We start from the raw sequence: 24,929 nt of genomic DNA on the forward strand, positions 1-24,929 counted from the left end.
CACTACTCCCATTAACAATTAATGGGACTTGAGCTCCTAAATCTTCCCTATATAGGGAATATTGTGTAGACTAACCTATTTGTGCTTTGGAAATTCTTATCTGGGAAATGCTGCTGGAGGTTCAGGAGGAAATGTGTGCATTAGAAAACTTGAAGCAGACAAGGAGGGTGCATCTATTGTCTGTACTCATGTTGCCACGTCATGGAAATTAATTGTACATAAGAGAAACAAAAGGCTCTTGGGAAGCAGTTTTGCCAAAAATTTGATTTGAAGTAAAAAATCTTTGTTTGTTAATGTCAATATGTTGCTGTAGGAAGGTTTGGCTTTTGCAAATACTGTTCTTGTCATTGAGCAGTAAATTTTCAGCATAGACCAGAGGGGTTTTAGCCAGACAGCACATGTGTACCACATTGAATATTTACTTTTCAGTCTGAAATATTTCTTGTCAATTTTCATTCATGTCTCAAAGGCTTATTGTTAAGTACAATACCTTTGATTTCAACTTCAGCAAAGCTGAGTGATGTAACTGAAAATGTTTTTTCATTCTGATTGGAGACTAGTCACTGTAAGCAAAAACATCTCTTGATCCCCACAGTTATAATAACTTCTAGTCTTGAATTTATTTCCAGCCTTGATTTTTGTGTAATAATACTTTATTTATAAAACTTCTAACTTTTCAAGGTTTCTCTTTAAAAACATCTTATGGAGGTAAAAAGCTGCAAAATTCCTAGGTGTCCTGAAGACTGGTCCGCCTCTGTCCACCTAAAGTATTTACTATTCACATTAACACCAATGAAAATAAACTTCTGAAACTTTTTGTTTTTCACTTTGAAATCTGATGTTCATAACTTTAGTTCAAAGCAGGCTTTCTGGGTCCAACTTCTGTATTCTGTGCATATATGTGTATTCTGACAGCCTTCGGCCTGTATTCTTGCAGATCTGGAACTAATTCAGTATGGCTTAGAACTAAACACCAGTTTGGGTGAGCTTAGTTTTGCCCTTCAGTGAGCTGCACTTTCTCTCACCCACGCTGACGCTATTATATGGATAGATGTTAGTGAGATATCAAAGTGCTGCTCCATTCACCCCCACCCCTGGCTTTCCCCCAACATTCCAGTCCTGGCGCGTGTAGGAGAAGAGTGTATTTATCTCACATCAGTAAAATGTAGTTTGCTTGAATGTGGATGTGGGGACAATAAGCATTCCTGTCGCATGGCACTCTCCTAACATTAAACAAAGTAATAAGAAGTGTATAATGTTCATTCCTCATTTTAATTTAAAGTCTATGGTGATGTTTTGCAATGAGGACCTCTTTATATAATCCTGCCAATGCCTCTGCAGTTGCAGAGATGTCCAGACGCAGCTTGAACTGAGGATTGAGTGGTGGAGCCAGCACAATGGACACACATTCTTTGCTGACCGCTGAGCCCAGCTCCGTGAAGCTCCCTGTGCACAGGTGACCGTTGGCACTGGAGCTGAGGAAGGAGCATGACAAGGCCATTTTTCACCATGGAGGGTGGCACGGGAGATGCAGGAGTTACTTCATCCTCAGGTTGGCTTGTTGGGATGGATTCTGTCCCACTCATGGAGAAGTTCAGGACACAGCCAAGCCAAAAAATAATGGGGAATAACTGGGTAGGCAGCAATGTTGCTGAAAAGGATGTGAGGCTTATCATGGATCACAAATGGAATGTGAGCCAGCAATGTGATGCAGTTGTGAAAAAGGCTAATCTAAATCTGCCACGCATAAAGAAGGAGTGTCATATGTAAGACCCGGGAGGTAATTGTCGCACTCCACTTGGCACTGTTGAGCCCTCAGCTGGAGTATTGTGTCCAGTTTTGGGTGCCATGCTTTAAGAAAGATGTGGACAAAGTAGAGAGAGTCCAGAGAAGAGCAACAAACACGATAAAAGATTTAGAAAACCTGACCTATGAGGAAAGGTGAAAAAACTGGGTATGTTTGGTCATGAGAAAAAAAGACTGAGGTGGGACCTGATAAACAGTCTTCAGATTTGTTAAGGAGTGTTACAAAAAGGACAGCTATCAGTTGTTCTCCATGTCCACCAAAGATAGGACAAAAAGTAATTAGCTTAATCTTCAGCAAGGGAGATTTAGGTTAGATATTGGGGAAAAGGTTCTAACTATATGGATAGTTAAATATTGGAATACGCTCCCAAGGGAGGTTGTGGAATCTCTGTCACTGGAGGTAATAACATAAGAATGGCCATACTGGGTCAGACCAGTGGTCCACCTGGCCCAGTTTCCTGTCTTCTGACAACAGCCAGTGTCAGACGCTTCAGAGGGAATGAACAGAATAGGGGAGTTATCTAGTGATCCATTCCCTGTGGTCCAGTCCCAGCATCTGGCAGTCAGAGGCTTAGGGACACCCAGAGCATAGGGTTTCAGCCCTGACCATCTTGGCTAATAGCCATTGATGGAGCTATCCTCCAGGAACTTATCTAATGCTTTTTTGAACCCAGTTATACTTTTGGCCTTCACAGCATCCCCTGGATTTTAAGAACAGGTTGGACAAACACCGGTTAGGGGTGGTCAAGATATACTGTGTCCTAACTCAGTGCAGGGGAGGGGGCTTGACTAGATGACCTCTCAAAGTCCCATTCAGCCCTACATCTCTGTGATTCTGTGTTTCTAAGAAGACAAGATTCAGAATTTGTTAAAAGATAAAACCTGTTAAAAGATAAAATAGATTTGTGTAACTTAAGTGTGCCACAAAGCCATTAAACAAAGGAAATCCTGTATATTTTAAACTAGAGATTGGGACAGGTGTGTTAGCACAGATCTAAATAAGACACTGTTGAGATGTTAAGAGTAACCTTGGTTTGTTTTTAATGTATATGTTATTGATTTGCCCCCCACACCTCAAAAATAAGGGAAGAGAAAAAAAGAACAAAAAAGTAAAGGAGTGGAAAGGGAGGGAAGGAGAGCAGGGAAGGGAAAGAAGAGCGACATCTTGGTTTCCATTGACTGGGAATTTAACAAATTTCTAGAAAATCAGAGCAAATCTTTTTGAGTTTTTCTGAGGTCTATCTTGTTAGCTGTCAGGTCAGCCAAGTCACTGTGCCAAACTGCTGTCCTGTGGAAACAGCCTCCTCTTCCATTTAAGCAATTTGAGTAATTTTGGATGTGGGAAGACCTTTGACTGTGTAACCACTGTTCTTAACTAAAATGCTCTATAGTCTTTCAAGAGCTTTTCTGGGATCAGGCCAGTGATACTGCCACTGATAATTTGTCATCTGTGTTGAGTGATTAGCAATGCATGGCTTCTTCTCCACTGTGTGAACCTGTGTGACTGTTTTTCGTATATAGTGGTATCCTACAATATGAAGTTTTGCCATGTTTAATTCTAATGCCAAGATACTGTGGTGATGGATGGATGATTTCACTTTGGAAATGCATAGGATAGTTATCTATCTCAGACAAAATGTTTCTACAAATATTAATTAAAACAGATTTATGGAAGTGCCCTGAATTCATCATTAAGCTTGCAAATTTATACTGACAAAAGTCAAGAAATTCAGTAATATGACCTTGTGCATTGGTGGATTTTGGATTGCTGTTTAAGCTGTTTCCAAGGTTGTTTAATATAATGATAATATGGCCAAGTTAACATTGTCCTGGGGAAACTTAGTCCAGATCCTTGGCTTTGGATGAGAAGCATGCATTGCAAAGGAAGAGCTCTAAGTCACCTTGCATTCCCGCAATCCTGGGTTGTCTGTGCTGGGCCAGTTGCCATCGTATTTTAGAGAAGCATCAGGGCTGCTCTAACTTGTGTTGATGGCCAGTAGCCCAAGAGGGCCATTGGGGATTTCAGGGACTTAAGCAATCCACAGCCATGTCCTTTACACCAGTAGCCAGGAGAAGATTGGCATAGAAGCGGTCATGCTGGCTCTAAACCACTGGAGAATCCTCCTGCACAATGGTTATCCTCATATAGCCAGTATTGCTGGCTTGAAGGCCATTTTCCCTGGTGTAGTACAAAAAAACTCCACCAGCGAACAGCATTAAATTCTTTTATTTTCTGAGTATCCTGTCTTTTTTGCATTTAAATTTTCAAACTTAACAATGCATTAACGTAAATTTGACTGGGCTTTATTTTATTAGCAAAGAAGTTAAAATTTTTACTTTGTGTGTCTACAGTCAATTGTGTGTTTTCTTTATATTTTCTCAGTTTTTTTCTATGTGAGTTTACTTCAAATGTATAGGTGCATGTGTGTGCTTCTACCTGGAAACCAGCCCTCTTGAGTGATTAATAGATAAGGGACAGTGAAGGATTTTGCAAGCACAGAATATGCTTTTAAATCATATTAAGCTTTCTTTTAAAAAAAATTAGCAATGTAGATATTTCTTATTGAGGACTACATACATGTAAAGTTTCAGTTTTAAAACAATGCTATTTGTGAATTATTCAAGCACAAAATGTTCCTGATTTCTTTTGTTTTTACATGTGAACCCTGTTTCTCCCATGCTTGGACAACTCAATAACCAACTGAATGTTTTTTTTCCGCTCACTAGCAAAAAATAAACTCACCTTTGAGCTGAGAACAGGCATGACAAATTTCACCCAAAAGGAAAAATGTTGAGAGAAAGGGGGAATCAAATGTCCAAAAGGCCTTAACCAGAACATCTCTAATGTGATCCTAGGATACAGTATAATCCTCCTTTGATCTCTCTGCCTCTTAATCAAATTAAGAGATCTGACCTAACATTTTACCAATTCTCTATTGCTCCACTTTGCACTGTTTACATGGCCTGATTAGTGTGATTTTTGTAAGATAGGCGGGTTTTTTTCTAGTTAATCCACTGAATGATATTTCCTGAAAACTTTTTCCTTTCTGTTTGTATTGTGCTTTTACAAAGAAGGAAATGCTTGCTTCTCAGTTATGCATAGTTTCTTTCCATAATCTTGTTTTCATGTATGAACAACAGTATACAGGAGTTACGTAACTCAGTGTATCAACATTTAAGTATACCAACCCTGTATCATTATGAAACTGGTTTAGGGCTTTTAATACTTATTATTTTTTCCAGTGCAGTTCATGTTATAATGTACATTTTCGATGTAAATCTGTCAGTTTTATTGTCTAGTTGTCAGATGAGGACACAGTTAGTTTACGGTGTTACCTAGTGTCATTCCTCTGGGACTGAGTTGGGCAGAGTCTGTGCAGGGCTGTTGTATTAATCACAAGGGTCAAAAGAGTTTAAGGTAGTTGTGACAAAGTTCCTTCTCTGCCTTGGTGAGTCCTGCGCTTATTGGCAGATTTGCTCGCCTCAGAGGTTCACGGCAGCCCTCAGTTTGGCCACTTTTGTGGCTCAAATCTTCTGTTCACTTAGTTAGCCTCATCACTGGCCAGCATGGGGAAAAGGAAGAAGAACAATCCCCACAGTCTCTGCTGATCCACCTAGTGGATCGGGGAACAGGCCAGAGACCTTCCCCTCTGGTGGAACCCACAGTCCAGTTCAACTCCTCCGGTATCAAGTAGGGAGTTGGGGGAATAGAGGGATGGGGGGAACCTGGGCCCGCCCTCTACTCCGGGTTCTAGCCCAGGGCCCTGTGGATTGCAGCTGTCTACATTGGCTCCTGTAACAGCTGCGTGACAGCTACAACTCCCTGGGCTACTTCCCCATGGCCTCTACTCAACACCTTCTTTATTCTCATCACAGGACCTTCCTCTGGATGTCTGATATTGCTTGTACTTCTCAGTCTTCCAGTAGTACGCCTTCTCACTCTCAGCTTCTTGCGCCTCTTGCTCCCAGCTCCTTGCACGCATGCCACAAACTGAAGTGAGCTCCTTTTTAAACCCAGGTGCCCTGATTAGCCTGCCTTAATTGATTCTAGCAGCTTCTTGATTGGCTGCAGGTGTTCTAATCAGCCTGTCTGCCTTAATTGTTTCCAGAAAGTTCCTGATTGTTCTGGAACCTTCCCTGTTACCTTACCCAGGAAAAGGGACCTCCTTAACCTGGGGCTAATATATCTGTTATAAACTCTTTCAATGTCCAACATAATTCTAGTGATATAAAGAGGTCTGGGTCTTTTTCCTACATCGACCTTGGTATACTTGATTTCTTGGCAAACACCCAAAACATTCATTTTAAAGTTCAAATGTTTATTGATCAAACACAAGAAAAAACAAGAAATTGAAACAAGCATTTGTACTGAAACTGAGAAATTACGCAGAACAAACTTAATCAAAACCTTTAAAGTCTCTCTTCTTTTGGAGGCAAAAGGAGGCAAAATGTCAGAGTTTTATTGTCAGAACTACCTTTCTCTGATCAAAAAGGAAAGGGTTAATTTTACTTTCAGTCCTCATGTGTAAAGGGTACTCCTGTCTCCTGTTTCTAACAGTCACAGGGTGAAGGAGAGAGTGGATAGAAAGGGTGGAGAAAATACAACTTTTGCTGTTGTCTTTGGAAGACTGGATGGCTGGTCAGTCACAAATGGATGCTTTGGCTGACAGGCTGACCACAGCACCAGTTGCTTAGACCCTGGTTCACGTTCCAGTCAGGGGTATCATCTAGTTGGGTCTTTTCTCCTTAGACAGGAAAGGATTGTGGTCCTCTCGTCTCGTTGTGCTGATGCAGTGAAGTTGATTCAGGATTTGATGAGAAGCTGAGAGAATAAGAGTGAGGATAGGAGGAAGGAAGCGAGGGGAGAAGCGAAGGGAGGGAGGGAACAAAAGGAAGGGAACAGAACAGAATCTTATGTTCCTTTGCAGTGCCGGCAATTAGGTATCCCCTGAGGACTAGATGTCATGATGATATGTTGATTTTCAGGACTCACAAGTGGGGGGGGAAAATGTTATATGATCAAGTCTGGTCTACTCTTTCTACTTTGGGATCAGGGAAGATGAGATGAGACAAGATGAACTGAATTGGGAGCTGAACATCTTCCTGCTTAGAAGTCTACCAGGTTGTTCCTGACCCCCAGTAGGCTGAACTGGGATGCAAGGTGGAACAGGCAAGCAGTGCATTTTTTTTTTCAAAGTTTTTTTAGAAACCCAAAAAGGGGAAACGTGAGTGTCATAGTTCATCCTCATTATTTTGTCCACCAGTTAGGCCTAATATCTGACATACCAATTTTGTTTCATTAACTTCTGGTTCCATATCCTTTATTTTTTAACAAGCATAATTTCAACACAGTCTTGAATAATATCAGCAGAATACTATCAGCTTTTTCGTTTGGGCTAATCCAGTTTCTCTGTCTGGTTTTCTTGCACCTGTTTATAACATTTAATTATTGAAAACAACTTGACCTATTTTCCATGGTTAAATTTCCAAGCAGGCAAAAAGTTAGACATTTTAAGAACTTGCACATACTTTTTACATTTGAGCTTACAATTGGAGTAAATTTTTAGTTGCATTAATCACAACAGGACTTAGTCTCATGGGCCACAGAGGCATTTTGGAGAGGAAAGTGCTGCGCAGGGAATTAGAACAGCCTTAGCTATTACTGACACTTGAAGCTTGCAATTAGACACCCACGGTGAGCCCACGCCAGCTGACTTCAGCTCGTGGGGCTTGGGCTAATGGGCTGTTTAACTGTGGTGTAGACATTTGGGATCAGGCTGCAGACTGAACTCTGGCATCCTCCTCTTTCACATGGTTCTGGAACCCCAGCTCCAGCCCAAGCCCAAATATCTACATTGCAATTAAGCAGCCTCTTCGCACTGGCCAGCCATGAGTTTTTAATTGGAGTGTAGGTGTACCTTAACTGACGGTAGCCAGTAAGGCTATTTTGATTTGGATAGGGTTCATAAAACTGCAGCCTGTTAATGAGGAATGTTTTATACCCGAAGAAAAGTATTAACAGATGCCAGACTGCACCTTAATTATGACTCAACTAGCAGTCCTCACTTACCTCTGACCTATTGTCATCTCTCCCTGTTACGTATCGCATCCAGCTTGTTCAGTCAAGCATCCTATTATACATAATATATAGAAGAGAAAACTGTGCATATCTTGTTTTCCTTTTCAAACATGGGATAAGATCTAGCAACATTTAGCAGACCTGAATTTCTGTTGCTTTCTTAAATACCCAGAGAAAAAAGAGGAGGAAGGAAGGAGACATTTAAAAGTTCCAAATTCTGCTGCTCAGTACAACTGCAGTTTCTCTAGACTCACTGGTGTGAATGAGGGCAAAATTTGACCCAGAGGATATACTGTACCAATCACAGCATTAGTATTACAAATTAAATAAAATTCCATTAATTTTATGTGCTATAAAGGGGTTGGTGTTCTCATGTATATATAATATACACACACACACGCTGGGAGGTGGATATTTATGGGATAAATTAATTTATCACATGATTCTGTAATTTATCATACACATATGGCCACTTTACTTACCCTCTCCCACTACTGAATTTTCCCCGATCTTCTTCTAACATTCCACAAGTCTGAGTGGCTTCAAACAGCTGCAGTTTAAAAAACAAAACAAAAAAGCCTGCCAGACAAATGTTTTCTCTTTATTCTCTCAATTTTGGAATTTTTATTGGAAAAATTATTCTTGCTCAGAGCCCAAGATAGATTGGATTCAGTCCTAGGCAAGTTGCAACTTACTTATGCCTACAGATCTTTAACGTTTGATATCTTACAGCTCAGTAGGGCTAAAAATATAAGGTTTTATGCTACTTGGTAGGGGAAATTACCAGATTTCCACTGAGAACTGGCAATCACTTACAGTCTTGGAAGAGCCTGAGAGATCATATTTTATATAATAAGATTATATTTTATATAGAGAGACTATATTTTCATGTCTTTTTATAGCCTCCTCTTAGCCCTATGCTATGCAACTCCTGGTAATTAAGGCATCTGACTTTACAGGTGGAAGGACACAAAAATAGTCCCCATAAAATGTTTAACTCTTTAAAATATTTACAAAATAGATTTCCTGCAATGTGTCACATAAAGAATACATATTTATGAGGTATAAAGGTTTTTTTTTATTGGCATAACTCATGGCTTTGTTATTTGCAAGTAAAGCGGCCATTTCAAATTTATAACATTAAAACCTTTATATCACATACAAACATGTATATTTGTGTGTATGTACATATAATGCATGTATATGGGTTTATCATTAGACATACACTTTTAAAATTGTAAAATTATGTATTATACATAATATATTTATTATAATGTTGCACAATGTAAGAAATAGGTGAAACAAAGTAACATAGGTTCCTCTCTATAAATTGGCAAATGGGTATTCATTAAAAAGTAAAATATTGCCATTATATAAGTTAAACATATTATAGGTCTGCAATAAACACTGTACAAAAGCAAACATATGGAAATAGAGTAGGATATTGTAATGCATTTGGTTCAGGAAATATATTAACATTTAACTTTAGTAACTGTCTGTAATCAAGAAGCAGTTGGGCATGCAAGAGTGAATGAGGATGGATAATTGTTCCTATATATCTTATAAAGAGGAGGACTGAAAGGACAAAGTAGTGGACAGTGTTACTGTATGGAGTTTGTAGGCAGCAAAACATTTAAATATATTAATTATTGATAATGTAAGTGTTGCATGGTTTCAGTTAACTGCTGTTTGATTTTCTGAGAGCTTTTTTAATAGTAACGAATATCCTTTCCATGTCCCTAAATAGGTTAATACTTCTGGGACACCTCACTTAATTCTAACTAGAATAATTTAGTATAATATCACTGAAAATAAATGGGGTCATGAGTTTTGATAAATGGAATGAAATTCTCTTAGCTGAGATGTCAAAAGGCAGATATTGGATTTGCCAAGCTGATACCATTATTATAGACTGGAAAAGCTACAGAGAAATTGGGTAGAACAATATCTGTAATGATAGAAGATAGCATTTGAAAATAATTCTAGTGACCTCATCTGAGCATCTAGTACACAAAATAAATGAAAAAAAAAAATGTTTAATTCATTATGGTCAGAATTCATCTGCTTTATAAAGAAAAGAGAGTACACACTCAGATGTGAATTTTAAATGCATGTTTGTGACTGAGGATTAGCGAGAAGAACACTTTTAAGTTTTTCCAGTCTTTTGCTTGTTGTAATGTAGTTATTCAGTTCTTATTTGCCATCTCAGCTTCTGATAAGCAGGTCAGGAATTTCACTAATGCTAAATGGAGCAATGTGGAAATTCTACTCTGTGTACAAACGTCTATATGTACCGGGGGGGGGGGGGAATGTTTCTCTATCAAGAGTTCCCTTTTTTGTTGCTAAAGAGACAGTGTCAAGCTAAAATTTAATATGGCCTTGCTTTTGTTATTAAAGACAACTTATATAATTAAAACTGAAAGAATTTTTAAAAGCTTTTATCTTTTATTATGTTTACTTTTTTTTTTTTGCATTTATTTTTATTATGAACAGTGAAACAAACCAGACTAGTCAGTTTCTGTTCTAATTCCTATGGTTTTCCAACACAGTGAGGGCATTTTTAACCCTCTCAAGAATTGCTTATATAATTTATAAAAATGTTTCTATTTAAATTAAGTTCTGTATCCCTCTATTCTTATTGTTAAACAAACCCTATCCTGCGTGCCTAAGCTAATAATGTACCTTTAATAACAAAACTGTTCCATTTCACTGTATCTAAAACTATTATTGTTTAAAATTATATTTATATGCTGAATATACTTTCTAATAGGAGACCAATATCTCATATAATTCCGGTCCTCTCTTTACATCTTTAGAACTATCAACTGACTTTGCATTACAGTATTTAGAAAATAGCTCCTGCTTTTTTAGCTTATAATACACTCCCAGATTCAAGTTTAGATTCCAGTTCTGCCCTTCAGTGACATAGCAAATGAAACAAGCAGGAATGATTTGAGGTTTGGGAGTTTTTAAATCACAGAAAAATGGATTACTTGATTGACTTAAACTCTAGACCTGTGCATCCAGACCGTGTCTAAATCTTGCCATTACTTTCTACACCGTATCCACACATCTAAAACTCTGATCCAGACCCTCATAATTTGCCTACAGCAAATTCCTCTCGACCTTGAAAAAATGCTGTATTGCCCCACTTACATCTACACAAAATGCTGGTTATAAAGATACTTTACCTGGGTTCTCGCTTTGACCTCTTAACTTCCCTCTTCATCCCTCCATGGATTTCCCCTTCTGTCATTTTCAGAGGTCACCATAGTTTACAGATCACGGTGTTACAGGTGAATGAAGTATAGTTAGTAGAAGTCTTATGCTGAATCTAACAGCATAATTTTTCAGTCATTTTCTGTGGCTATGCAAATATGTGGAATTGCCTCCATCATAGTATCTGTGAAGTCCCAAAGAACAGCAGAACTGTTCTTGGTGGGGGATAGCCTGGATAATGTGATTACCTCAACTGAGCTACTGAATCAGCTTTTCCCACTGTGAAGAATTTTCTTGATATTTTGAGGATAAAATTGCTTCCGTTGTGTCAGGGTCTTGAAAAGATTACAGCTGAGTCTTCTCTGCTTGAGTTTCAGCCAGTGCTACTGACTGAGGCTCTGGAGGGCAGAAGGAGCTTTGGAAAAGTGTTTTCTCTGAGATTTTATTGTTCTACAAACACTGAATAAGGGCACAATGTAGGAACATCAGTTTTATTCAGCTTTTCTTGAGCAGATGGGGAGAGGAGTTGGTGGGGAAACTTATCCTGTAGTTTCATTTTTAAGGACAATGTGGATGATCTTTTCCTTTTATAGGTTACTTAATATATCTGGATTTCAAGTAAGTATTTTTAATAATTGTATACGTGCCCAAGTTAGGTTTTTTAGTTTGTGTGTGCATTTTGAAACTAGAGGAAATAAATCTTTACAATAGTAGAGCTCTTTTCAGTTATAGTCTAGATGATAAGAACATAAGAACGGCCATACTGGGTCAAACCAATAGTCCATCTAATCCAGTATCATGTCTTCTAAAAGTAGTTGGTGCCAGATGCTTCAGAGGGAATGGGCAGAACAGGGCAATTTATCAAGTGATCCACCCCCTGTCATCCATTCCCAGCTTCTAGCAGTCAGAGGTCTAGGGACACCCAGAGCACGGGATTGCGTCCCTGACTATCTTGGCTAATAACCATTGATGGACATATCCTCCATGAACATTACATTTCAAGTGTCATTTTGTTACTCACTCACCCAGTTGTATGAGATCCCTTTGTAACTCTCCGCAGTCTGCTTTGGCCTTAACTATCCTGAGTACTTTTTATCATCTGAAAATGTTGCCACTCTTTCCTTTTTACTCTTTTTCCAGATCATTTATGAATATGTTGAACAGCGCTGGTCCCAGCAGAGATCCTCGGACGATTATTTACTTCTCTCCACTGTGAAAACTGACCATTTATTCCTACCCTTTGTTTCCTATCCCTCTTATCCCATGACTCTTTACTTTGCTTAAGAGCTTTTGGTGAATGACCTTGTCAAAGGCTTTCTGAAGGTCCAAGTACACTATATTCCCGGGATCACCCTTGTCCATACCCTCAATTTTGAATAGATTGGGGAGGCATGACTTTCCTTTATAAAATCCGTGTTCACTCTTCCCACAACATATGTTCATCTATGTGTCTGATAATTCTGTTCTTTCAACCAATCTTCGTGGTACTGAAGTTAGGGTTACCTCTCAGTACTTGCCAGAATTGCCTGTGGAGCCTTTTTAAAAAAAATCTGTGTCACAGTTGCTACCCTCTGCTCATCTGGTGCAGAGGCTGATTTAAGTGACAGGTTACATAGCACAGTTATTAGTTCTGCAATTTCATATTGGAGTCCCTTCAGAACTCTTGGGTGAATACCATCTGGTCCTGGTGACCTATTACCGTTTAATTCATCTATTTGTTCCAAAACCTACTCTATTGACACCTCAGTCTGGGATTGTTCCTCAGATTTGTCACCTAAAAAGAACAGCTCGGGGAATCTCCCTCACGTCCTCTGCAGTAACGACCGAGGCATAGAATTCAGTTAACGTCTCCACAGTGGCCTTGTTTTTCTTGGGTGCTGCTTTAGTTCCTTGAGTGTCCGGTGGCCCCACTGGTTGTGTGGCTGGCTTCCTGCTTCTGATTAAAAAAAAATTGCTGCTAATTTTTGTATTTTTTGCTAGTTGCTCTTCAAATTCTTTTTTGGCCTGCCTAATTATGTTTCCACATAATGAAATAGGTATGTGATGTTCAGCTATGATGTATTAACTAATGACAATCAGGACATCATCATAGTTACATTATCATTTTGATGTGGGTCAAAAACCTGAAATGGCATTCGGTGACTTTAAGGTTTTGGAGTTCAAAATTCTTCTAGTGTTTTATAGACGCCATGCTCTGAAGCACTAATATTTTTATTGACTTCTGGATCCTCTGGCACACTCACAATCCAGTCTTCACTTCTTTTCCAGAATTTTATGTTCCTCATTAAGGGCACAATCCTGAAAAAGAATAGTGCTGAGACACTAGTAGGGTGCCAGAGTATGGTGATTTGTTGTTCGCAATCTAATCCAATAAGGTAGTGAAAACCGAGAGGAGCAGGTGCTAGAGGCTGCTGAGCTAGCAAGAACACTGATCCCAAAATACAACAGGAGCATTGCGCAAGTGGCTGAGAGAGAGAGTCAGGAAACTGTCAGAAGCATTTTCTCTCTGCGGTTGGCCCCCAGACAGTCTGTGCTCTCACTTTCTCCTGTCCTCACTTCTGGGATCTCTGGTAAAGAGCAGTGGTGTCTTGAATACTGAAAATGGGTCCCACATATTCATTGTGCTTGTTAATCACCAAGACTTGACCATACCATGTTCAATCCCCAACACACCCCCTTTCTCCAAACTCACCTTTACTAATTCCAGTGCGGGCATGGAGATTTACTTCATGGCTGACCATGCTTCACTTTTCTCTGAAGTTTGTAGAAGCATCTGCATTAGTCTTTTGGTTGTCTATGCTTCTTTCAGCACTCAGCAGCTCACAGGATTGACCTTAGAAGAGCATACAGCAGCTGGGAAGCCACTGTATCCCCCAAAACACCCATAAATCATTTTATCTTTTGTGCCAGTAGCATGTGCTATATAGAGAGAGATAGATGTATTCCTCTATCTTAATACACACACATTTTTGTTTCTATTTCTGTCCATACAAACATTTTGTGAGTTAAATGCTTGTGAAATGTGCTAGAGTGAGAGCCCTTGAGAATAAAGCCACAGAACAAGGTTAGCATGAGTCGAAGCCTCACGCTGTTCCAGTAAAGGAGTGAGAGGGTAGCTTAGCCACCGATCACTGGCCCCTTTGCTGAGACTTCCAACAATATTTCCAACTGATGCCACTATTGGTGGCAATTTTGGCATATAGACAGTTATCCTGTGGAAGAAGTTCAGAGACTACTACGTTCATTTCACAGTAGTACTTATTAGAGATGGTCAAGAAAATATTTTATTTTTTCCTGTGAAAAAATCTGACAAAAATATTATTTTTGAAAAAAAAAAAAAAGATATTTGTTAAAAACTGAGAACTTCAGTTATCAATGAAAATTCAAGTTTTGTTAACAAAAATTCATTTAGTCGAAAAACTAAGCCGTGTTAGTCTGGATCTGTAAAAGTGGCAAAGAGTCCTGTGGCATCTTATAGACTAACAGATGTATTGGAGCATGCTTGGGGGGGACCCTTTGCCGCTTTTACAAGTATTTGATACTTCTATAGTTGATTTTGTTTGCTGTGTAACTTATAATTTGCCCACTAGATGGCATTCTAGGCAACCATAAAGACGTAGTGTAAGTGTTAAATAAATCATATTCCACTACTGATTCTGTACTGGTACATGTAAATATTGTGCTCATCATACTGATTTAAAAAATGAAGTCTTTCCTATTGGAAATAAGCACTGTTTTCTTCCTTCAGCTTTTAATCGGCTTTTTGGCCCTTTCACAGACATGTAAGATACACATGGATTTGTCCCATTGTTGCCAAATAATGCTTATTTGTGTAAAATTAGGGGATTAAAATGACACCATTAATATAATTTATTATTTCTGCAATTGTAGAAGTAATATGCAATTTTTTCTAAGAAATGACAAACAAAAAGAAATATAATTCTATTGCAACGCTGAAAGAGAAATTAGGCTTTTTCACATTTCAACTGAAAATATAGACTTTTTACATATATGGAAGAAATAAATCTGTAAAACTGGGGATTGCTAAGGCTAACTCAGACTGTAAGTTTGGATTTGGCAAAAAGTATGAGGAAAAAGTGTGTGTGTGTGTGTGTGTATTTAGGGTTTATAGATATAAAAAATTACTAATTCCCCCTTTCTCCCCTTCCCTCCCCAGTGTAACAAGCTAATTTGTTCATAGCATTTCTGTATAGTAAAAAAGGGACACCTAATGATAAAATCAAGCTGAAGTTGTCTCATTTTATTAGATTTAAGGGAATTATTTCATGACATAACAACAAGAGGCTCTGTTACTTAAATCACAGTGTTTGGGAATTAAGTACAAAAAACGTGTCATAGATTATTAATAAGGAAATATAATAATGTTATCCTAGAATACATGGTCTGCTGTATTCTGACATAAATATTGGTTCAGTCCTCTCCTTGTATTGGTGCATAATGCCAATAATTAGGTTTGCAAATTGGGTGAATCATTTAATACTGTTTCAAGGTAAATGAGGTGACAGCGAATGAGAACATTAAAAGAATGCTATGGTACAGAGCAAACATTGATATGCGTATTTGGTAAAGAGAAGAGCGAGGGAAACAAAGAAGAAAACTCTGCTAATGTTTATGTGCCTCCATACATGTGCATATGTTTACACATGAGTCACTAGGAAACAATGTTCCCTCTAATTTTTCCCATGCATGTGTGGAATGAATGTTATGTGCATCAATATGGAGGTGATGTGTGGTGGGGGTGGGGCCGAGGGGTTGGGAGTGTGGGAGGGGGCTCAGGGATGAGGCAGAGGGTTGGGGTGCAGGGGAGGGAGGGCTCTGGCTGGGGATGTGGGCTCCTGGGTGGGGCTGGGGCTGAGGAGTTCAGGGTGCGGGAGGGGGCTCAGGGCTGGGGCAGAGGGTTGGGGTGTGGAGTGGGTGAAGGCTCCAGCTGGGGCAGAGGGTTGGGGTGCAGGTGCGGGAGGGCTCCGGCTCAGGGTGTGGGCTCTGGAGTGGGGCAGAGGGTTGGGCTGTGGGGGGGGGGGGGTGAAGGCTCTGTCTGGAGGTGTGGGCTCTGGGGTGGGGCCAGCGCTGAGGGGCTTGGGGTGCAGGCTGCCCTGGGGCCGCAACAGAGACAGAGGACTCCCCCCAGCCCTCTTTCCCCACAGCAGCCCAGGGCCGAGGGAGAGGTGCCTCTCCCTGGCTGCAGCAGCTCCGGGGCTGGGGGAGAGGTGCCTCTCCTCGTCCTGAGCACCTGTGCAGCCCTTGATAGGCTGCTGCACGGCCGCGCAGCTTAGAGGGAGCATAGCTAGGAAACCCTTCTATAATAGCCGAGAAAGTATTTAAAAGCTGGTTTACCTAGTCTTTTTCTTCCCTAATCTTCCTCCTGTATTTTTTCATCCCCTTTATTAATATAACAAATTAAGGAGCTAAAGCTTAGTTCAGAATGTGTTTGTGACAGTTTGGATGGAAACTTATCTTGAGGCTATGAGTGCAAATTTCAATATTGCTGGTTTAGGAAGGATTCAAAGTGATTGCTATGTGCTTGAATTGTATGGCACAACATGCTAGCTACAGCTGGTTTGAATTTTAGTTTATTCTAGTTTATAGTATAAGTTTTCCTAAAAACAATTCCAGAGTTCCTTCTGTGATCCCTAAAGCTTCTGCATATGAAGCTCTTTTTGCAACCTGCTGTTATAAACTGAACTTTATTGGCATAATTTGCATAATAATTTGCATACACTTAAAACAACTTTACACTGCTCTAGGCAAGAGGGTTCTAAAGTGGAAGTAAATATAATTACTCTTACTTTAAAGCCCCTTCACACTGTCAGAGCAGTGTAAAGTGGCCTTGGTGTAAAGGAGAATTAGGCTCAAATATACACATGCATATGCACGAGTGCACACACGCATACACATATTTGCTTCTCATACAGTATCTGATTGATACTTAAACCAAACAGCAAAAAGGTCTATTATGCATTTATACCAAATGTACAGTGAGCATACTTGTATAGCAGGTTTCTAAACGTATTTATTCATAAATAGTTTGGATTCAGTTCACTGCTGTGCTTGAGTTCATGCTATTCATTACACACAATTATTCAGACTACGAGAGGTAGTTGTGAAAATATCATGCATTCATGCCAGAAGTATGTGATTTGGGATTCATTTTTCACTAGTCATAATTCACCATTCTTCATTTACCACTGGCTATTTCTCTTACAAAGTTTCAGTCAGGAAAGAGAAAGTAATATGTGACCAATCAAATACCATAAACTGCAAATAAAGTTAGCAAATGACATTCTGTGAACCACCATAGTCTGAAAGTTATTCATCAATACTGTTAGGTAATTAGGGCTGGTCCAAGAATTTTTCTAAAAGTTTGGGTTTAAAAAAAAAAAAAAACTTTACAGACGAATTAAAAAGAGTAGTGAAAAAATTTCATTTGTTTGGAACTTGAAAAAAATTGAAATAAAACTTAAAAAAATTGTTTCATATATAAAAGTTTCATTTGTTTCATCTTTCTCAAACTCTATTTTCAGTTCTAATTTTTGGGGAATATTATTAATTTAATAATTTTCCTTTCTTTCCCTTTTTCCAGTGGAAAAGAGGGGGGGAGGAAGGAAAAAGTGAAAGGGATGAAACAAAACCCACAACCCCTTCCCTTTAGAAAATTAAAAACTGAAACAAAATGAAACTTTCACTGAAAAAAAAATCCATGAAAAATGCTGAGTTTAATTTAAAAAAATCTTTTAATATTTTTCTTCACAATTAATTTATAGTTTTCAACCAACCCTGTTGCAGTATTTATCAATAGCTAATATATCAGTAGAAATCAGGAATGGTTCACACTCCAAAAGAAATGACTAAAGTTTGTCAAGTTTTTAGTTCAGTTAAGACCACTCTATTAGCTCTATTCGCTTGTTTTCGTGAATATATCTCTTGATTACACCAGACAATTTTAACCACATTGTTGGTCAATTTCAGAAAAAATACCATCTCATATGGTCCAGAATGTTGTTAATTGACAGCCAGCCACACTAATCCATATCTTTTTGGCATCTTTGGTTCAGCTGCGACAAACTTTCTACAGTCAAACTCTTAAACTTTCAGAAGATCTCTTCTGACTTGGAAATGCAAAACTCTACCATTTTTTTCAAAATGATAATCCCTTCAAAGGAGATACCAGTTGAAATATATAAATAACAAGGAAAGCAGTTGAAATAAACCCTGCATCTGATATTCTGTCACCTACATAAAGCAGAGCTAATGAAGCAGAGGGAGATGAACAGCAGCTACTAATGGAAGACTGAATTAAGGATGCAAGTTATAGGCCTTTTCCTCACAAATATTCTTGTAATTAATTTTTGAGAAAGTTTTTAGTAGATATATGTAATAGCAGCCAATGGAATACCAGTTTTATCTTTGCTCTGTGAAAGCTGATTTGCTTCAATAACAGCAAAGAAAGGGTGCAACACCTGGTCTGTGGAAACCTCGACCAGGTTAAAAGCTCCGTGTTTGTGGTTTTACTGAAAGCAAGTGGAATGCTTAGACTGTTCATTTGCATATCAGTACCCAGAGTGCTTTTACTGCTCACTGCTCTAAGTGATCTGACTATTAATATAAAATTACACCATCACCAATAAAAGTCCCTTCCAACAGGAAATGTGTAAATAAATAGACGGGTTTATAAATGCTTTGGAAGGGGCAGGGGCAGGGAAGTAGCAAAATATTCAGAATTGAAGGCCCTTCACTGGGAACCTAACAATAGGGTGACCCAGGTGTCCAGTTTTCGACTGGAACACCCAGTCAAAAAGGGACCCTTGTGGCTTCGGTCAGCACCGCCGACCGGGCCATTAAAAGTCCGGTTGGTGGTGCTGTGGGTCTAAGGCAGGCTAGTCCCTACCTGTGCTGGCTCCGCGCTGCACCCCAGAAGCAGGGAGCAGGTCTGGCTCCTAGGTGGGGGGCCCACAGGGCTCTGTGCGCTGCCCTTGCCCCGAACACCAGCTCTGAGAACTGTGGCCAATGGGAGCTGCACGGCTGGTGCATGCGGGTGAGAGCAGTGCGCAGAGCCTCCTGGCCCACCCCAATCCCCACCTAGGAGCCAGACCTGCTGGCTGCTTCTGGGGCGCAGCACGGAGTCTGGACAGGCAGGGAGCCTGCCTTAGGCCCTCTGCACCGCTGACTGGGAGCCGCCCAAGGTAAGCCTGCGCCCCAACCCCACCTCCCCCAGCCTGGAGCCCCCTCCTCCACCCCAAACCACTCATCTCCAGCCCTACCCCAGGGCCCACATCCCAGATGAAGCCCTCACCCCTCTGCATCCCAACCCCCTGCCTCAACTTGCAGCCCCCTCCCGCACCCTGAACCCCTCATCCCCAGCTCCACCCAAGAGCTCGCACCCCAAGATGGAGCCCGCACTCCAACCTCCTGCCCCAGCCAAGAGCCCCCTCCCATACCCTGAGCCGCTCTGCCCCACCCCCCAGCTTAGAGCCCCTTCCTGCACCCCAAACCTCTCATCCCCAGCCCCACTCCAGAGCCCGCACCCCCGGCCGGAGCCCTCAACCCCTCCCACATCCCAACCCCCTGCCCCAGCCCGGAGCTCCCTCCCACAACATGAACCCTTTATTTCTGGCTCCACCCCAGAGGCCACATCCCCAGTTAGAGCCCCTTAAATACAGTAAATATATTGTTGTTAGCATTATTATTTAAATGTATTGTGATAGCTCCTAGGGGCCCCAGTCGCAGATCCTGGCCCCATTCTGCTAGGCACTGTACAAACACATTTGTTCTGTATATCTATCACCTGATACAGTATCTGTTCTCATTTAATAGCCATTCCTTTACCATGTGCTAATTAGTAGAAGTCATCATCATTCTGAAGCCAATCTCTGTATAAAGTTGTGGCGCATAGGAGATGGGAATAATTATTATTAATAGAAGGTCTGGCTTCAGAGTAAAAATGTAAAATATATTTACTACTTTTTCATAATGGGTAAATCTCAGTATGGCTTTTCTCCATGCAGGCCACAAACTGGGAGAAGCCACTCAGAGGTAGTAGTATGCATGCTGTAGATTTTTTTCCCTCTGTTGTGAAAAGGACAGTTTATCAGAGCGATTTAGACCCCAATTCAGCAGAGCACTTAAGCATGTGCCTAACATTAAGGAGAGGAATAGTGCCATTAACATACTCATGTGCTTAAAGTTAGATCAGAATTCTTTGTGTGTGAGTAACTGCTGATATCAAGTGGATTCTTCTCTTCCCCCAGTATTTGTGGCAGCTGAAGGAAGTTATTGTATCAATCATAGAGTTCTTGTTTTTCATTGTAATTATATTAAATTGTTTAGTGATAGACTAACAAAAAGTCATACTAATACAGAGCATTAATAATACACATCATGCTTGGGAATTTGCATTGCAACATTTTACTGGAAAGTTCCATTTCTGCTGGAATTTATGCTATAATTTCTCATCCACATGATTTCTGAGAGGTCTCTCTGCTCCCCATTTCACTTCTCACTCTCCTCTGGCAAACATTATAGCAGTTAAAAGGTTTTATCTGAGGTCTTTTATTTTTAATAGAAGGCACAGACTGCTCATGTGTGGTATTGATGGTTTCAGTTGCTGGTTATCCATGGTGGCTTCTGAAGATTCTTGGAGAGTTTTAAAAGGGCATTAAGGAACTCCCTCCTCTGTACTTTTCTTATAAGGACAAGGAAAGGGCACTGTTGATGGTCCCTCCCCTAGCACACAGAACCGACAGCAGCCATCTTTACTTTTACTTGCGTTCTGAAGCTGAGCTCAATTCTGAAAGGAGCACCCAGCCAAAAGTAAGGGTTCTGAAATGGGAAAAAGTAGGTTTCCACCCTTCTTCTTGCTTATTAATAGTTGCCTGTTTGCAGGTTTTGTGCCACAGATTTTATTATGGGTTGCACTAGATAAGCCCAAAGTTTGAACTATGTACAGTGAGTGTCTGTTCTCTTCTGAGGTGGTGGGAACCTCATCTACTTACAAGTTTGGGCTTAGTAAATTTGTATCATTATTATTATTTTATTATTTTATTGTATTTTTTATTTTATTATTTTATTACTGCAGTTATTTTGAGAAAATGAATTAGCAACATAAGAACCAACAAAGAAAATTGTAAAATACCTGAAAAACAGCTAACTGTAAACACAAATGCAAAAAAGTCATACCATACATGTTACAGCGTGTTCTAAATAAATAAACCCAAGAACATGTAACTAATTAGCAGTTCCTATGAAGAGAGTAATCAAGGGGTTGCCTTATAAGGGATTTTATTACTCAGTGAATGAGAATACACGATAATGCTCTGACTCTCCTGAATCAGAGGAAAAGGTCTGCCAAATCAGCTCTGCTCTGGGCAAGCAAGCAAGATTGCTGTTTGCTTTCAAAAGGATCAGGATAGTTTCCAAAAGTCTGGTTTTTATAACCATGCCATATAAATATATAGTGTGGCTTTATAAAGGCTTGGAATTTATCAGTATATCTTCATGTGTTATTGAAAAAGGCTAGTTGGATTTAATTTACAGAGTTTTTTGTTGCTTTGTTACTATTAGTATTAAATACAGACAATACGCAACACTAATATGGCTAACAAAAGTAATTTCCATTTATGCTTTATGATAAAAATAAAATAAGTTGCATTAGAGGAACCTTCCCCAATCCAAATAACCTTCCCGTTACATGCCCAAGGCCACATTTTATTAATGACCGTTACTGTCTTTCTCTAGTTATGATTGTACCTTTGCCATGGGTTCAAAAAGAGCTGATCCAGATGGGGTCCCCTGGATGTTTTTTCTTTCATTCTGAGGAATTACCATTTCTACACCCTAGTTCAGTAAACAATGACCACTGACTAGTAGACAAACCAAAGAGCTCTTCTGAGGCTAGCATCACTGATGGTGCTTCAAGAATTGTTCCACAAGAAGCCTTCTATTAAAATTTAAAAAAAAAAAAAAAAAGAAGTTTTCAGGGGAGTGAGCTTCCTATCTGTTCCCATCCCCCACCCCACAATTCGGAAACAGTAAACAGGAAAAATGTCTCCTCTTTTCTGTTTTGGCCCCAGCATATCAATTCCACAGCATGCCTTCGGTGTGATGGGCTTTTGAGTGTAGTAACCAACAGCCTGCTTCTGCAAGTTGACTACTAAGCCTATTGTGAATGTGGTTAATAGCCGTAAAAGACAGAAGTGAGTATTAATTAAGTAGTTTTATAATGTTGGTTTATTCAGTGGGTTATCTCCCCCTTCCTCAGATTTTCTCAGCTGGATTTTATTGTTGAAACTTTGTATTATAAGCTATTATAAAACAAGCAAAACTTGAATTACAGGACTCTTTCTATCTTGGGTTTCCTTGACCCTTAACGGTCATAATTTATGATGCTTCCATAATATGTCAATGCAATTAAAACTCGGTAATAAGTGATGCTGAAATACTTATATTGTGCCTTTTATTCAAAAGGATCCCAGTGTACATTACAAATTAAATGAGTAATTTTCCCCATCAGTGAAATGCAACGAACTGTGGGATAAAATGCAGCAGCTACTTACTAATGTATATCAACGCGACATAACACTTGAGGAGAGGAAACGAAGAATAATGGGTCAGAATTCAGTGGCGTTAGGCCAGCAGCTAATTCAGCCAAATATTTCTAGGTGATACTGTAAGGAAAATCAAGGCATACAGATTATTACAAGGGCTGTGAAAAACTTTTGCATCAAACCCCCAAAACTATGTGAAATTTGCCTTTGAATTTCAAAACTGAAGTGAACTTTGGAGAGGGTTTGGGCAGTCTCCAGATCCTTCCTCTCTTTTACAGTCCTGTAACCTGTGTCTTCTGAGGGCAGATGGTGGTCTGCAAATTATCCTCTCCATAGTATTCTGGGAAAATCAACTGGTATGATTCCTCATTTTGGGGGTTGGTTTTGAGGGATGGAATAGGAACAGGTGCTGTTTGGCCTGTTCCTTCAGTGTGGGCAAAAAATAGGTCTTTCATGAGTCACCTTCTTAGAAGAGTGAACTGTCTCTCACCCAATCTGGTAACTTGGGCAACTTTGCCCAAGAATTTGGGAAATGCTCCTCCAGTTCCACTGATAACTGTGTCAATAACATCTGCATTCACGTGGTAGCTGGGAGAACTGAGAAGCTTGAACAGGCAGGAAATGGTAATAGCATGGCCATTTCCTACAACATCGATTTTTACTGATTCTTCTGGTTTGATGGTAAGTCTCACAAAAGTGTCAGTTCATGGAATCATGGGCTTATGTAAGACACTCAGCTCGTATTTAAAAAAGCAAGAACACTTCCAGCTGTCATACTTGTGGAAAAAAGCTTTGAAAACATGAAGTCCTAAAGGCTCAAAACCAAGAAGGCAAATAAAAACAACCCCAAATGTATTACTTTGCCTTAAAAATCACGAGATTTTTTTTAAAAATCTCAGAAGTGCATGTGTCTGACTCATGATTTTTGAAGACTGAGGGCTTACAATAGTGAAACAACTAAATGAGGGAGTGAAGCAGGATAGTGAATCACTCTGATTTCATGGCAGCGTTTACCAGGTTTACACTGAGATTAATTTGCAGGCAAAACTAGACCCCAGAGCCCACCCTCAGTAGCCAAGCCATGTTCATGTCATGCCTTCCACCCCACACACCTCTGTGCAGGAAGAGGTGCAAGCACTGGGGATTCCTCTTTCAAATAGCAGCACCACAAGGTTCTCATTCAAAGGGGCCTTCGGCAGCCATGGAAGAGGTGACCAGATTTGCTCCTTGGGATCATCAAGCTAGGACCTGCAAAACAGAAGCTGCAAGCGGCAGCACACACCAAACACCAGCAGGTTTTGCACAGTTTTAATAATTACGCAAGTTGGAAGTTGGGCCCAATGCTCATTACTTTGTATGTAATCTGAGAGAGAGTATTCTAAAAAACACTCATACACTATTTATTGTTTACTTTATGCTTCCATAACAGCACATAAGTTGGGCCTGATCCTCAGCTGTATAAATTGGCATAGCTCCAGCAGAGGTATGCTGGTTTACATCATACGAGGTTCTGGCTCTAACTGAGCAAACGAAGAATGGGGTTGGGGGAATAACCATTGTTTGTATGGCATGTGTTCAAAACCAAACCTTTGTTTTCTTGTGGTACCTTTGTTGCATTAAAAGACTACAAGAAAGTAAAATCTATTGTATCCAACTGAAGAGGACAAAATGATCTTGCAAACACTTGTTAGGTGTAGTGCTTACTCCCCTGAGTAGTCACTGTCTCATGGTTTGTACAGTGTGTATATATATATATAGTACATGCATGCATATGCAGAAATTATGTGTTACATTAAACCTACTGTTGCTAGGCCATAGACAATAGGTTATTCCAAATCTGATCTTAAACAATCCTTTGTTCCAAGTGTTAACTGAGGCTGGAAGGTTTGCGGAATCAAAATCGTCCATTCTGGATCTGGCTAACCTTGGCATAGCTACACTCGCTGCCTCTGTTGGCCAAGTTTCAGGAGCATGGTTGACAATGCTCAGGAAGTAGCCACATTTTGCTTACACTGTCCAAAAATGGCCTGCAAACAAGGATATACATGATGGACAGCTAGAGATGTACTCCTGCCAGAGAAGAGCCATCTTCAGCCATGGAACAGAAAGAAAGATTGGAGGGGGAATGCCAGCACAAGTGTGATTGGTTTGGTGAAAATCCAGCCCATCTTTTTAACTTTGACTGTAATACTTACAATCATGAATTGGCAGTCTTTTCGGGGGAAGATTGCAGCCATATCTGGAACTAGGTGTGGCAAGCAGAG

The 24,929-nt window shown here is 39.9% G+C and overlaps 1 protein-coding gene across 3 annotated transcripts in view; it reads left to right on the plus strand.

The window, feature by feature from the left end:
• Positions 1-24,929, plus strand: part of GNAQ (G protein subunit alpha q) — a 227,368-nt gene that overhangs the window by 183,298 nt on the left and 19,141 nt on the right. The window contains exon 6 of one of the 3 annotated variants that reach the window (XM_037901811.2): positions 12,245-15,840. The exons of the other annotated variants lie outside the window; for them this stretch is intronic. Within the exon in view, the coding sequence (XP_037757739.1) occupies positions 12,245-12,388 (144 nt within the window). The 3' untranslated portion in view covers positions 12,389-15,840. Of the gene's footprint in view, positions 1-12,244; positions 15,841-24,929 lie in introns of those variants that run through there. 3 annotated transcript variants of the gene reach the window in all.

This window comes from Chelonia mydas, chromosome 5, assembly GCF_015237465.2.
Source record: "Chelonia mydas isolate rCheMyd1 chromosome 5, rCheMyd1.pri.v2, whole genome shotgun sequence".
Lineage (NCBI taxonomy): Eukaryota > Metazoa > Chordata > Testudines > Cheloniidae > Chelonia > Chelonia mydas.